The following is a 13,547-nucleotide window of genomic DNA, read 5'->3' on the forward strand; positions in this document are numbered from 1 at the left end:
GTGGCCAAATGCACTTTGGTTCTCAAGGAGGACGGTGTTTTCATACACAGTAGCAACACTGGTGGTTGTTTTTTACAGTCTTCAGTAAGCAGCAGGTTTCTCACCCCCATCCTTTCTGTTTCTGCCAGGCCTGCTGGAGACCCAGCTGAGCAGGCACGATCAGATGCTGAGCGTTCACGACATCCGGCTGGCTGACATGGACCTGCGCTTCCAGGTCCTGGAAACCGCGAGTTACAACGGGGTGTTGATTTGGAAAATCCGAGACTATAAACGTCGGAAGCAAGAAGCAGTCATGGGGAAGACTCTGTCCCTGTACAGCCAACCCTTTTATACTGGATACTTTGGCTACAAGATGTGTGCTCGAGTTTACCTGAATGGGGATGGCATGGGAAAGGGGACGCACTTGTCTCTGTTTTTTGTCATCATGCGTGGAGAATATGATGCTTTGCTTCCTTGGCCCTTCAAACAGAAAGTGACTCTCATGCTTATGGATCAGGGACCGTCTCGACGCCACTTGGGAGATGCTTTCAAGCCAGATCCGAACAGCAGCAGTTTCAAGAAGCCAACTGGAGAAATGAACATTGCATCTGGCTGCCCAGTCTTTGTGGCTCAAACTGTTCTAGAGAATGGAACGTATATTAAAGATGATACTATTTTTATTAAAGTCATAGTGGATACATCGGATCTACCAGACCCCTGACATACACTGGGGGAGGCGGATTAAACAGAAGGCAACTCCGTTTGGGGGTTTTATATCAGTTTGTCTTCAATCAGAGGTCCTAAAGCTCACAGAACCACCTTGTGGAACAGATGGAAGAGTTTGAAGGCATAACTGCATAGGGTCCAATTGCGAAAGTAGCAACACATTAAGAAATCATACCATGGTATATTTTTTAATAGAACTAGCAACACTTGAGCTCTGACGAATCACTTATCCTTCGTCAGGGTAGTGATTATGGTCAGAGAGGATTTTTTTTAACTTATTAATGATCTAGTCAATTGGAGGTGAAAAGACATATACAGTATGTGCTGAATCAATTACTGACTTTTATTTCTTTTAAGCTAGAATACAAGAAAAACCCTTCACATGTGGGCTAGCTGGAAATTGTCAGCATGTTAAAAGAAGATGAAGTAATGTTGCAATTATGATATTCTTTGAAAAACTGAGGTGCAATCTTGTCTGAAATATAGTATATTGTCTTTTTAAGGCCTCATCTGGTCTCTGTTTTAATAATTACTTTGTCAGAAGATCTTGGAAAAGTATCCATGTCTTCTCAAAAGTATCTGAATCAAAATCATATTTTTATTTAAAGTTCTATTGTTACAGAAAACATTTTATTTTAAAACTGTTGATAGACTGATATTTCTTGGAAGAAAAAATAGAAGATATCAAACACTGGTTATCACTTGTGATAGGAAAAAAAAACTATTCAATTCTGTTATTTCTCTTTAGAAATGTAAACCTACAATATATGTCGTAGTTAATGACACTATTTCAAAATTAAGGAAAAATCACTCATGGATGCTGTGCATCATTATCAGATTTATAATTGTTTTCACCCTAAAATAGGGCATTTGTTGAACTTTGGAGTTCTAAACGGAATCCTGTACATTTTTTAAAGTTCTGCCCCATGCTTTCCAATCAAGCTATATATGTTGCACATTATGCTGTCAGCAGTATATAGTATTTTCAGTATTGGGGAGGAGGATTAGTGCTGAAAAAAGCCTCTATGTTTGTTCTGTACTAGCAGCCATTGCTTCAAGACAAACCAGCAATGTCTTAATACAGTGATGGTGGCTTGCATGCATACATGTGCCTTAGATGTGCTGTGCTGCTTATAAACCATAGCTTTTTATTCAGATTAATTCTGATATCTGAAATGGTAGTTTAATTGGACTTCAGGCATAATGTTTAGCCTTGTCTTCAGAGCCCTTAGGTACCTTGCAATGTATGAAACAGAAGCCAAAGCCCACTCCTTTGGCTTCTGCAGCTTCTATGACTTGGCCATGGTGGAATCCATCCCATTGAGGTGCCAAAACGTTATGCTCAGTGCTCCTATGGAGCTTGGACTAGACAGTCTCCATGGCCACTGTGAGGGCAGGCGACATTTTTCCTCTAATGCCTGTGGCTGTAAGGTGGCATCACTTGAAACTAATCCATCTGAGAACTCTGGGGCTGTGAATATGGATGCTCGTGGCAGCTTCTCATAGCAGATGAGCATCCTAATGGGGAATGCATGGGCTTCTTTCTTGTAACAGCCTCAACTGTAGTGAAAAGCATTTGCTAGCCCTGAAACATGCTGATTGCAACCTGCTGTGTTCATCTGCTTCTATTTAATAGCCTGTGACAAGCAAGTCCAGAGACACAGCCTGACTGTGGTGCTCTTTAAAATCCTGCTTAAGCAGAGCAGACTTGCACCACTGTGTTTTCAGCCTTCATGGGCTTGAAAAAAACCTATTGCATCTCAGCCTTTAATGTCAGGCTGTATCAGTTTTCTGCTTTTTTGAGGCATAGTCACAATTTTTGTCTAAGGTGCAGTTGAATTCATGCCTTTGTATTTCAGCTTGTCTTTGCCGTTGTCTTTTTTGGCTGTGCCTTCACACACAGTGCCTGCAAGAAGTATTTATGGATATACAATGCATGCTAAGTGGTCTTCATGGGTTTTCCAGGCACCTGCTAGAATACTGCCTGCTGCTGACTGTCCTGACGGTCGGCAGCAACTTGTCTTCCTTTTCTTGCCTTCCATTGTCCGGGTACTGTACTCCCTTATGGTACGTGGCTGTCAACAGGTGCAAGCTCAAATATGGAGGCACGTGCTAGCATTTCATTTCTAGCATGGAAGGAGGATGTTCTGCACAAGAGATAAATATCTATAGATATACCTGCATCTATATCTCTAGATATCATTGTATGGCACTTGCAGTTTTATGCAGGCTGCATAAGTAAACCCATCACTTACGCTTTAGGGCGAAGGTTCGCTCAACTCGTGTCATTTTAATAATTGTGAATGTAGGCAGCTGAGCTTTTGTGTTTGTGCATCACAGAATTTTACTGAAAACAGGATTCCCAAGTGGAAATGTCCAAAGGACTCTCCTCCCATTGCTAATGCATGTCTTGTAAAATTAAATGAAACCATTTGGCCATCACAAAACAGTTTATATCCTGTTTCAATCTGGGACTTGGAGGAGATTTTGAGTATAAGCAGGGCCCGGCATATTCTGCAGATTTGTGACTACAGTTTCCAACTTCTGTGACAGAATTGCGCTTCTAAATCCAAGCTCTTTAAAAGAGGAGGAAAAAAAGCATTTCCCGCCTTGGTGATTGAAAGAGGACTTTGAAACATGTGAATGTGTAAACCAATAGGGAAGTCTTCCTGAGTCTGCACACAGCCTAAACTAGTAGCTTTAAGAGATCTGAATATCTCGTCTTGGTGGGATATTGACTCAGAAACTTCAGAGAGAAGTTTAAATATGAACACTGCTAACTATCTAAATGCCGATCACTGTAGCAGAAACATCAGTCACTGTTGTATTTCACAGATCTCTATGCTGCTTTCCACATCTCCCAAGTGCCAAAAGCACCAGCTGCCAGAATCTTCAGCTTCACTTGGGCAGCTTTTATAATGCAGTAATGTGCTATCGATATAAAAATATTTTTGCATATGTGCTTTTTATCACAGTTAATAAAACGGAGGCCTACTGCACTTATTTTTTAAAACTACATGAAGCTGCCAGAGAATTTCCAGTTTGCCAACCCTGCGTACTGTGAAATCCAGGATCTTGCTACACAAATGTAGACACCGCCTGCTGTGGAATACCTGAAGCCTTGACTGTAACACCCCTTTCTCCACAGAACTCGCAGGCCATCTCTGTAGAGTTCTTACTGTGTACATAGAAATCGGTTTCCTCTGCTTTCCAGCAAGGAGTATGTAGCATTTTGTGAAAACAAGGCCACTGTATATTCTCTAAGTTGAAAGAAAAAAGATACCTGGTGCTTTACTCAACACTTTTAAGTTATTTAACTGTTTCTCTCATCGCTGAAATGCCCTTTATCCTTTTTCTCTTTGTTCCTGACTGAGATACCCAAAGTTTTCTAGGGACTGTCTGTTTAAAGTGATTTGTGGGACATCTCCCTGCCCCCACATATACTCTTGAATCCTGGCAAACTCCTGGGGGCTGCCACTGTTGCAAGGGGGTCCCAGAGTATTTGCATTACTTTGAACAGAGTTTGTTCAGTGGAACCATATTGTCCTCTACTTAATAGTAATTCTTAGCAGCACACAGCTGAAGTCTCTTGCTGGTGTTCTTTCTTCACGGTGACGCTCCAAGTTGTGTAAAAACCTCTTCGTTTCCAGCTTCCTCTAGGGAGATTCCAGTGTGTGACAATCTGGATATTGCCCTTTGTGTACACTCTACAGCACAGAGTGAGTGCACCTGTTACCTAGAAAGTCTTGAATCCTAAGCAGGATGAAACTATTTGGGTGTTTAAAGACCAACCTGCAATTATGATGCATGACCATGTCTGCATTGCTTCTCTGAGCTAATTAATTGGGGTCTTGTTTCAGTTACTGTCTACACGGTACACCTTCAACTGCTGACTTACAATATGCAATGTTGATTTCAGCCTTGTACTGTAAATGTTGTTCTTCACAAAGAGAATGTGCAATAGGAAGAGGGAATGGTGGGTGGCATACTTTTGATGGAAAAAACACGCTAGATTTTTAAAAACATTTAAAAAAATGAAATGCAGTTTATTTCCTTTTCTTGTGGTGTTTTCTACTTGGGAAAGGAAAGATGAAGATATGTGCCTGTTTCTCTGCCTGGTGAATTTCTCAAATGCAAAGGTAATAGAGATTTATGTTAGCTGGGATTTAAGTGTTGAACCCATGAATGTTAGGCTGTGGTTGTATCGCTTCTGTTTCCTCAGCTTGCCATAATTATGGCTTGCTGAGCTGGAGTTTAAAAGCTATCACCTATTTGTATTTGTATTCCATCACCTGGGATAGGCATTTCACCAACAGTGCAGGGTATCTGTTGATATTTTGTTCAGTTTTTAAAACACTGGTGCTTTTTGGTCCAAGACAGAGAAGCGTGTAGGGAGTGACAAGGAACGTTGCCTGCACTGCAGAAGAGTGAAAAACATGACTGCAGTATTGATGCCTTTGATATGATTTAACTATGCAAATATACAGATAGGTGAGGGGGGAAATTCTTGGGTTGCATACCTAATCTTTTAGATTTTGCTCTGTAAATTACTTATATGTGTGTAGGTACATACATATACACACAGACATGCATGCACATAAATATGCAAAGTCTTTTCTTTATGTAGAAGTGATGAAACAAAACCCTTTCCTCCAAGTTATACTTGATCACTTGGTGCAAATATAACTTGTTGCTGCTAAAGGAGGATCTTGGCTAAGGGCAAACTTTGATTCATGTCTTTCAGGTTTGAAGACCTGTATGTAGCAAACACTTTGTTTAGCTTTTCTGAAGACTCTGAATTGTAATTTAGGATACATGTTCTTCCTCATGCTCTGATAATTTGGAGATTCCTGTATTTTAAACAACTATAGTCATGGGCAACTTTTTGATTGCAAATTATTTCCTCTAATTTGGAACAAAAAATGATAAAAAGCATCTGGACCTCTTCCCTGGAATTTCTGTCCTGTTTAGTCAATACCTTGATATTCTGGTTGACCTAGAAGTCAAAGCTACTGCAATAAAAATTATTGGTTTGGCAGTTTAATCTGAGTTTTTAATACTGTGTATAGCAAATGCCATTTCTCTTTTTTGGAACAAGGAAATCAAGGATGAGATGTGATTTGCCCAGAGTCACAAAAGGAATCTCCTGGAGCCGGGACTGAATGAGAGGTTCCAGTTCCCTAGTGTTATCTCTGAATCATGAGGTTTTACTCTTTTAATACATTTGTCCCTTAAAGGAACTGGAAAATAAGTTGACATACTCTGAAGACCCACATCAGGACAGTAAGGGCTAGAATTAAACATACAAGCTGTCATGATTTGGGGTTGTACACGCGTGGTGGCCCAGACGTGCGGAGTGAAGGCCAGCACAGCATGTCCGTGTCAGTAACAGCAGCAAACTGTGTCCTGCTCTGTCTGTTCAGAATCGTCCAACAAAACCAGTCTCGTTTGATGCTCCTCTTAACTAAGGAGGGAGAATACCATTGTACAGTGAAGTGGGTTCATCTCTGTTCTATCAGTCAGTGTGACTGACCATTTCTTCCTTGTGGGGCTTTCTCCCTTTTTCTGTAAACCAAAATCTGGAGGGCTTTTATTGTTCTTTCTTGCCTCTTAATCCAGGCCTTTGCAGAGAAGCACCAGATAGGAAAGTTGTGGAAAACTTTGGACTGCTGATTCAGGGACATCCTCTTAAGATTTAGAAGAGTAGAATTATACAATGCATAAGGGATCTGACTATTCCTGTTTCTCTTCTAATATATGGTCAAGACTGCAGCTTCTGTCTTCCATTTCATGATGTCAGCGTAGATATTAGGCTGTGTTTCTTCATTATTTCCCCTCCAAGTTAGGATTAGTTCCTTAGGGTTCAAATAAGTTCTGAATTTCACAGAGAAGCACCTGAACCAAAACCCTGGATTCAAACATCCCAGACTTGATGTGGAATTCAAATCTGGATCCTGACTCTGTGGCTTACTAACCTACCCATTCAGGGAAGGGTTTGTTGTCTCTATGTGGTGTTTGTGTTTTTGGTCCTTTGGAACTAAGCTTTTAATTTGGTTGCCAGTTCTGCAAGGACTTTTTAACTTCTTAGCAATGCCGGTGTTCACACGCTCCATTGCTGGCAGTGCGATGCGTAGTGATAAAATTTGACTCTGTCTAAGGGTTACTGAGATAAACCAGCATTACCATTCGTAAAGGTCATTTTCCTGCATAGTGTTCCGAGCTTTGTATTTGAATATAGCTCGCACCTGAAAGGACACATCTTCCAACTATGACCTGCATCACTGGCAGAGAGTTGTGTAATCTGTACTTGTGGAATGGGAAGGTACAAGCTTCCATCGTTGCTGATGCATCGTGTAATCCACCTGTTTTGTTTTTCTTATCGCTGTTGTTCAGTTAATACTTTTTGTTTTTTTTCAGTTTTCTAGAAAAAAAATGGGGAAGTTCAGGATTTTTTCTACAAGGTATAAAACTCCAATGAATTAGTGGTGACTAGAGAGCTGTGAAAAATACCCCATTAGGAGATGATGGGCTAAATGTAGGTCCATTTCTCTTAGACAAGTAGGATAACCTTTAAGATGCATGGAACAACATAAAAATTGGGAAAACTAAACCTGACATTTGTTTCCAAGAAATTCTGTGAGAACTATCTATGGAAAAGACATCAGTGATTGAGAATAATGTACAAATTAATGTGTTTGAAACTTGTGTATCCATTTCTTTAATCTCATACTCTTCAGTGAACGGTACACTTGTGTTCAGTTTTATGATCAAAAACAAAGACCAAAGAAGGCCAGCCTCATTTGATTGTGTATATTCTGCCTGTCTTAATTATCAATAGCTGTAAGGATACAGTGCAAGTGATCTGGTAACCAGTGGTTCTCGTCCTTTTCTTTTAGGGGGGAAAAACAATTTTAAAATGTATAATTTATTGCTCAGCAATAACCATGTTGTTAAAATAATAATAAAAAAAGGAATTAGCAACATGTCTTAATTTCCCAATAGCATTATTATATGTTGTATTTCAGTTTACTGTATATTGTGTTTTTGTATTTATTTGTGTTTGGAGGTCTTGCTATGTCTTTTTGTGTTTAAATGCTAATAAACAAGGACAGTGTGTAAGAGTGTAGAATGCTGAACTCTGAAATGCTCAACTGTGTTATTAAAGGAAAAATAAACAAGTAGGAAATCATATTTTTTAAAAAAACCTGGAGTGTTGAATTTGAATGACTGCTGTTGACTTGCAGATGGCCAGGGTGCATCCTTCCTTGCTCCTCTATGAGCCCACTGCATGTCAGTTCTGTGCTTTGTGCTCACACACCCAACAGAGCTTTACTGTGGCATTTCCCATCCTCTGCACAGGTAACTTCCCGTAACTTCTGTCAGAGTCCTACTTTCCATGTGCTAACTCTGCTGGAATAAACCAGATGATGGTGTTCATCGTAACATCAGAGTTGAGAGCCCTTGTGCAAAGAGAGTAATAAATGGAATGGCTTTTCATGCATTTGTGGTACACTGCTTTCCCAAAGAGGTGTGGGAAAGGAGAGCTGAAGCATAGCTTAAATGTCTAAAGATGTAGATTTCTTATTTTTTCTTCTGTTGTGTCATTTGTGACTCTTCTCAGCTCAGAACCCCATGCCAGGTGTGTGCTCAGTCACAGAACATGATGTAGTCTGTAAAAACACCAGGCAGTTCTGGAATGTATGGAGAAATATTTCCCCCACGTTTCAGATGCAGCCTAGGGATGAAAACTCTGATCCCCTGGGGTTTTGTATGAAGCATGCAACTTCTACTGAGCACTACACTGTTGTTTCTTCCCTATGGTCCCACCCATCCCTCTCTTACTGAAATTGCAGTTTCCCTTCCTTGCCATCGCTGCAGGGGCAGAACTGGGTTTAGCAATGCAGGAATGTCCTGCCTGTGCTCAGACACAAGACCGCAGTGTCTTGGCAAAAGCCCCATCTCCTTGCTGGCCTGGAATGTGAGAACGACCTGGCCAGCCCATACTAGTGTTTGGAACAGGCTCACTGAAAGTGCTGGGCAGCTGAGTGCCGTCTCTTGATAAAATGAGGAGGCCAGAGAAATGGCAAATGCAGGCAGGTGGGCATGGTGAAAGGGGAGGGTGGCTAAGAAGTGCCATTGTCACCTTGTGCAGGACGTGCTGAGGTGGATGTTCCCTTTGCTGCTGAGAGCAGTCACTGTGTCACTCTGGATGCTCTGGCCTCTGCTGTCCTGCTCATCAGCTTTTCCACTTGCATTCCCGGTGTTGGCACTTGAGGCTGCACTGCCTGAAGCTCTTCATATCTCTGCTGAGGAGGGTGAAGGGGTGGTGAGCTTCCTTGTCTTAATGAAGCCCTCTCAGCAGAGTCCTCTGGAGAGGAGTCTCCTCCTCCCAAATTGGGGAGCTTGCTGCTCAGATGTGACACTTCCATCATTACAGAGCAGCAGGATAAGCAGAGAGGAAACAAATTGCTTTAAACGTGAAGATAAATGCTTCTCTCTAATTCTCTCCTCTCCTCCCTGCTCCTCCTCCCCCAGCAAAGAATCATAATTGAAAGGACACGTGGTGCCCTTCCTAGCTCCAGTGAAGCTTTATAAAAGGTTTCTCCTTCATGCCAGGTCCCAGAAGGTGACTGTCAGCTTCATGGGGTGCTTTCCCCAGTGGCCATCCAGTACTCAAGGTGACAGAAGCAGAGTGCCAGCTCTGGGAGCACCAAACAGCCAGGGAGAGCAGGGCGAGGAGCTCCTGGGCTACAGAAGGGGCTGGCTGACAGGAACACTGCCAGAGCCTGGACCTGCTGCTAGGGCCATCTTTTGGAAGAACTGCAGGGGTTTTTTAAAAAGTTTTTGAGAAGTTTTCCAGAGTTTCAAACCTTGGGTTTGCTTGCTGTCTGGTAAAAAGTCAGAGGTTTTCAAAATATTCAGTCCTGTGTATCCTGCTCCTTGTTTGCTTTGATGTGGCCAAGTCCTGGAATTGTCTAAGAAATGGGGAAATAGCCAGTGATCAAAACAAGTGGTGAAATAGGTGATTTCCCCCAGCCTTCCCCAAAGCCAGTTATTCCGTGAGTCAGTTGTGTGGTTCCCTCCTGCACAGCTGGATTAAGCCCTGGAGGCTGTTCCTGTTGAGTAATGTGTCTGGCTTGTTGTTTGGCCAAAACAGGTGAAAACCCAAGTATCTTCCCTACCCCCCTTGACAAACGTGGCACCTGGGTAAGCTGAGCCCACTCAGATCTCTTGCTCCTTCAAGAGGGTTGTTGGCAGTGAGCACTGGACCTCAGCACGTGCTCTGGTGTGTTCTGTGGGCTCACAAGAATGGGGAATGGCCCAAGCCAGGAACTGAATTCCCACTAGCTGGGCTGGCAAACAAAGAGACCTCAGGAACTGACTTCCACCTCGCAGGCTGCACCTTGGGTTAAGCAATGTTTGGGCACAGCTGGTTTGGTTGCAGCTGTGTTTTGGCAGCATGGCTGTGTGAGTGGAGGTGAGAGCTGTCTGCAGACACTGCTGTGAACACTCGATGGCTGCTTTTGCCAGTGCAGAAGCTTTGCAGAGATTACTTGGATTTCTACCAGGTATTTCTACCTGGTAGGTAGAAGTGGCATCTGCCTTGGCATACCCTGTGCCATCAGCTCACAGGAACACAGATGAGTCCTGAGCCTGTCCCCAGTTGTGGCCCCTTTAGCAGTTGTCCCTTGGGTAGGCAGTGATGGCTGGTGAAAGATGCTCAGTTTTCCGAGGAAAAAAAGAAATCCCAGCCATGCACAGGGTTGGATGGAGTGGGCTGGTTCCAGTGTTTAGCTTGGCCTGGGCAAACCTGGTTGCTCATACCCCTACATCCCCACAGATCTCGCTCTGTAGCTGCTCCTTGCGGACACCCCTAACGGGAAGCTCTTGTTCTCCTGCTTCACCCTACAAGTTAAGAAGTGAGTTGGGGTGTGGCTTCCAGGTAGCGCTGAGATCAAAGGTGATCCCCTCCAGTGACTGCTCCTGCCTTGTTGCCCGGAGGGTAAGGTGACTGTGTGGCTGCTGGAGGCCTGTAAACTGGGTGAGTTCTTCTTACTGAATTGGTGTGGAGCTCCAAAGAGGGATTTAACTCCACAGATTGATCGTACATTCAGCTTCAGCTTCTGACCTGCCCTGAAATGAGGCCATGCCTCTCCCAGCAGTACACACAGCTCCTCTGCCACCAGAGATTGGTTCTGGCAGTATAGATGGTGCTGTTGCACCCAAGACTATCTATTCCTTAAATGAAAGAAAATCCCACGTGGGGATTTTCCCTGGTTGATGCTAGGGGCTGCCTGCTTTAAGGGCAGCCATGAGATAGAAAACAGCTAGAGGGGCTGTCACCTGCCAGGCCATTTCTCCTCATTTATTTAAACTGAGTTTCATGTTCAAACCTTCAGCACTGCTGCACTGTGCCAAGGAGACTGGCAAACATTGTGTGCCTGGGTACAGCCCAGCTCCCACAGGGGGTGGCTTCAGCACTGGGGGTTTGGAGACAGTTTTTTGCACACCTCTGCCTTCTCCCCTCTCTCTGAGGCCATAGCATGCAATACAGTTACCACAGAGTAATTTTGCCATGTACTTAATGACTTTCTGGGGACAGTGCCATTGCTGCTTGGCTCCTTGGAGGGCTGCTTGTGTGCTATGGGGGGGCAGTCATCCACCTTGGGGCCTGGTGTCCACAGCATCACTGCTTTGTGCTCAGCCCTGAGCTCCCTTTCCAGATACAAAGTGCTGGGTCTGAGTGCTCATGCTAAGGAAAGTCCCTTCTGTTGCAGGATACAACTTCTAAGCAGTGAGGGGAGATGCAGTTGTACAACAGGGAAATTCTGGGAGGTGCTGGATGTCCCTGAAGGGCTTTAGGAGGTGGCTCTGCTGGCTTTCTAAGCAGAACAGTGTTTTTGGCTTTGATGCCTGTTTATAACTCAATGCTGGGAAGGTCAAGCATCCACTGAGTGCTGTTTCCCCTCTGTGGTGGTGATGTTCTTGCTCCCCCAGGGGCATTGTGGGCAGCCAGCACGGGGGAGCAGAAGGATGGGCAGGCAGCAATGAGTGAAATGTGCTGCTCTTTCCATTAGGGCAGCTACTTTAATTTTGGGGGACTGATTTCTCCTTCCTTTCAACTTTGTTTTACTCTCCCTGAAACCACCTGACCCACACCTTGCTCCTGTGCAGCCTTCTGCTGTGCTGTCTGGTCCTGAGGCTCAGCAGCATCTTGGGGCAGTAGCAACAACAAAAACTAGAATGGAAAGGAGCGTGCTCCAGCCATGGGAAGAGACCCACAGTGAGGACTGGGTTATTCAGCATTGCAGCAGTGAGCACCTGGCCCCAGCAATAACTTTTGCTGGAATTTCTGTCATTCCTCTACCCTGTCCTGTCCTACCCTAATGCTGGAGCAGCAGCTATTCATCCTTGAGCAGAGTTTCACAGGCAGATTGGGGATTTTTGACCTCTGCCTGCCTGCCAGATGAGTTCCAGCTCATTTAAAATCAAGTATCAGCTTTGGTGGCACAAGCAGCACTGAGAAGCAGTAGCTGCAGAGTACAGAAAGGAAAACGAAGGGTGTGGAGCACATCCCAGCACGGTGGGTTTCAGGGGCTGTGGCACTGCCCTCTGCACAGGGTCCCATGAGCAGTTTGTCCCATCCTGGCTGCGCTGCAGGATGCTGAGGCCATAGACAAGCATGCACCTGCCCTCTGCTCACTACAGTCCTTTCTCCAAGCTCTAATTGCCAAGTATCCAGGACTTATAATTTTTCCTCCCTCTATTAAAATACAGGACATCTCACTGCAGGCAGCATTCACCCTGAGAGTCCCCTAGGAGAGATTTGTGAGTGGTAATTAGAGTGCAGGAGCCTTTCACCTCGAGGACATCTCTCAGCATTGAGCTCCCTGGGTAGAAAGTGCTGACTATGTTTTGGCTGATGCCCAAGCTTAGAGCTGCAGTTCTAAGGAGCTTTCTCTCCTGGCACCTCAGTCTGTCTGCCAAGCTGGAAGCTAGGAAGCAGGGGGAGTATGAATGGTGGGATGGGGATGGTTCGCTTCCCACTCCTGCACTCCTAAATCCTCGCTGATGTCAGGTGAGAGCTTCTTGTGGTCTGTGTCCCTTCCACTGGATGACCCTTCCAAGAACGTCTCCAGTCTCCTCCTGGGCCTCTAGTGAAGCCCTGCATTCACTAATCTTCTGTCCTTGCCCTGCTGGTACCAGTGTCAGCTGAAGGGCAGCTGAGCTCCACAGCTCTCTCCTTGGCATCATCCTCTGCCACCATCCGTGCTCTCCCCCCTCCCTTTTCTGCTCCTAACACACCCTTGGTAAAGACCTGGGCCTGGATGGCATGCAGCACTGCTCCATGCTGTGCCAGACGACAGGGATGGTGCAGTTCCCCCTCCTGCTGCATCCCCATGCACCGGTGCCGCTGCCAGCAGCCGCCACAGGAGCAGCATGGGGCTGTGCGGGCGCTGCCGGCTAATGACCTAATCAGCTGGTGGCCAAAGTACAATTACGAGTCGCGGCCGGGAGCTGCTCCCTTCAAAGCGAGCTAATTGAAAATACATGGCGGCTATTATTAGTAATTAGGAGGTAGCCGCTGTTCAGCAGGGGACAGTGGCGTGGGATGTGCACGCAGCGTGTTCACCCCGACAGCCCCCAGCTGGACCTGGAGGGGTGAGGGGAGCGTGGTGGCGAGGTCTGGTGAGCCAAGCTGGGGGAGCCCCACTCCTGCCTCCCCAACTGCTTCCTTGGTGGCCCTCTTAGATTCCCAACAGGTTCCAAGGAAACAGGGAGATTGGGAACGGAGCTGAGCTTCTGGGACAGAGCAAGGCGGGGGGAAGCCTGTGTCCCAT

General features: G+C 45.0%; 1 protein-coding gene across 16 annotated transcripts in view; it reads left to right on the plus strand.

Annotated features, from left to right (window-relative positions):
- TRAF3 (TNF receptor associated factor 3) overlaps positions 1 to 7,909 on the plus strand; it is a 69,974-nt gene extending 62,065 nt beyond the window's left edge. For all 16 annotated transcript variants that reach the window (XM_059850368.1, XM_059850370.1, XM_059850376.1 and 13 more), the window contains one exon: positions 129 to 7,909. In XM_059850368.1, coding sequence (XP_059706351.1) covers positions 129 to 700 — 572 coding nt within the window. In that variant the 3' untranslated portion in view covers positions 701 to 7,909. The remainder of the gene's footprint in view (positions 1 to 128) is intronic.
- Positions 7,910 to 13,547: the final 5,638 nt, after the last annotated feature.

This window comes from Haemorhous mexicanus, chromosome 6 (genome assembly GCF_027477595.1).
Source record: "Haemorhous mexicanus isolate bHaeMex1 chromosome 6, bHaeMex1.pri, whole genome shotgun sequence".
NCBI lineage: Eukaryota > Metazoa > Chordata > Aves > Passeriformes > Fringillidae > Haemorhous > Haemorhous mexicanus.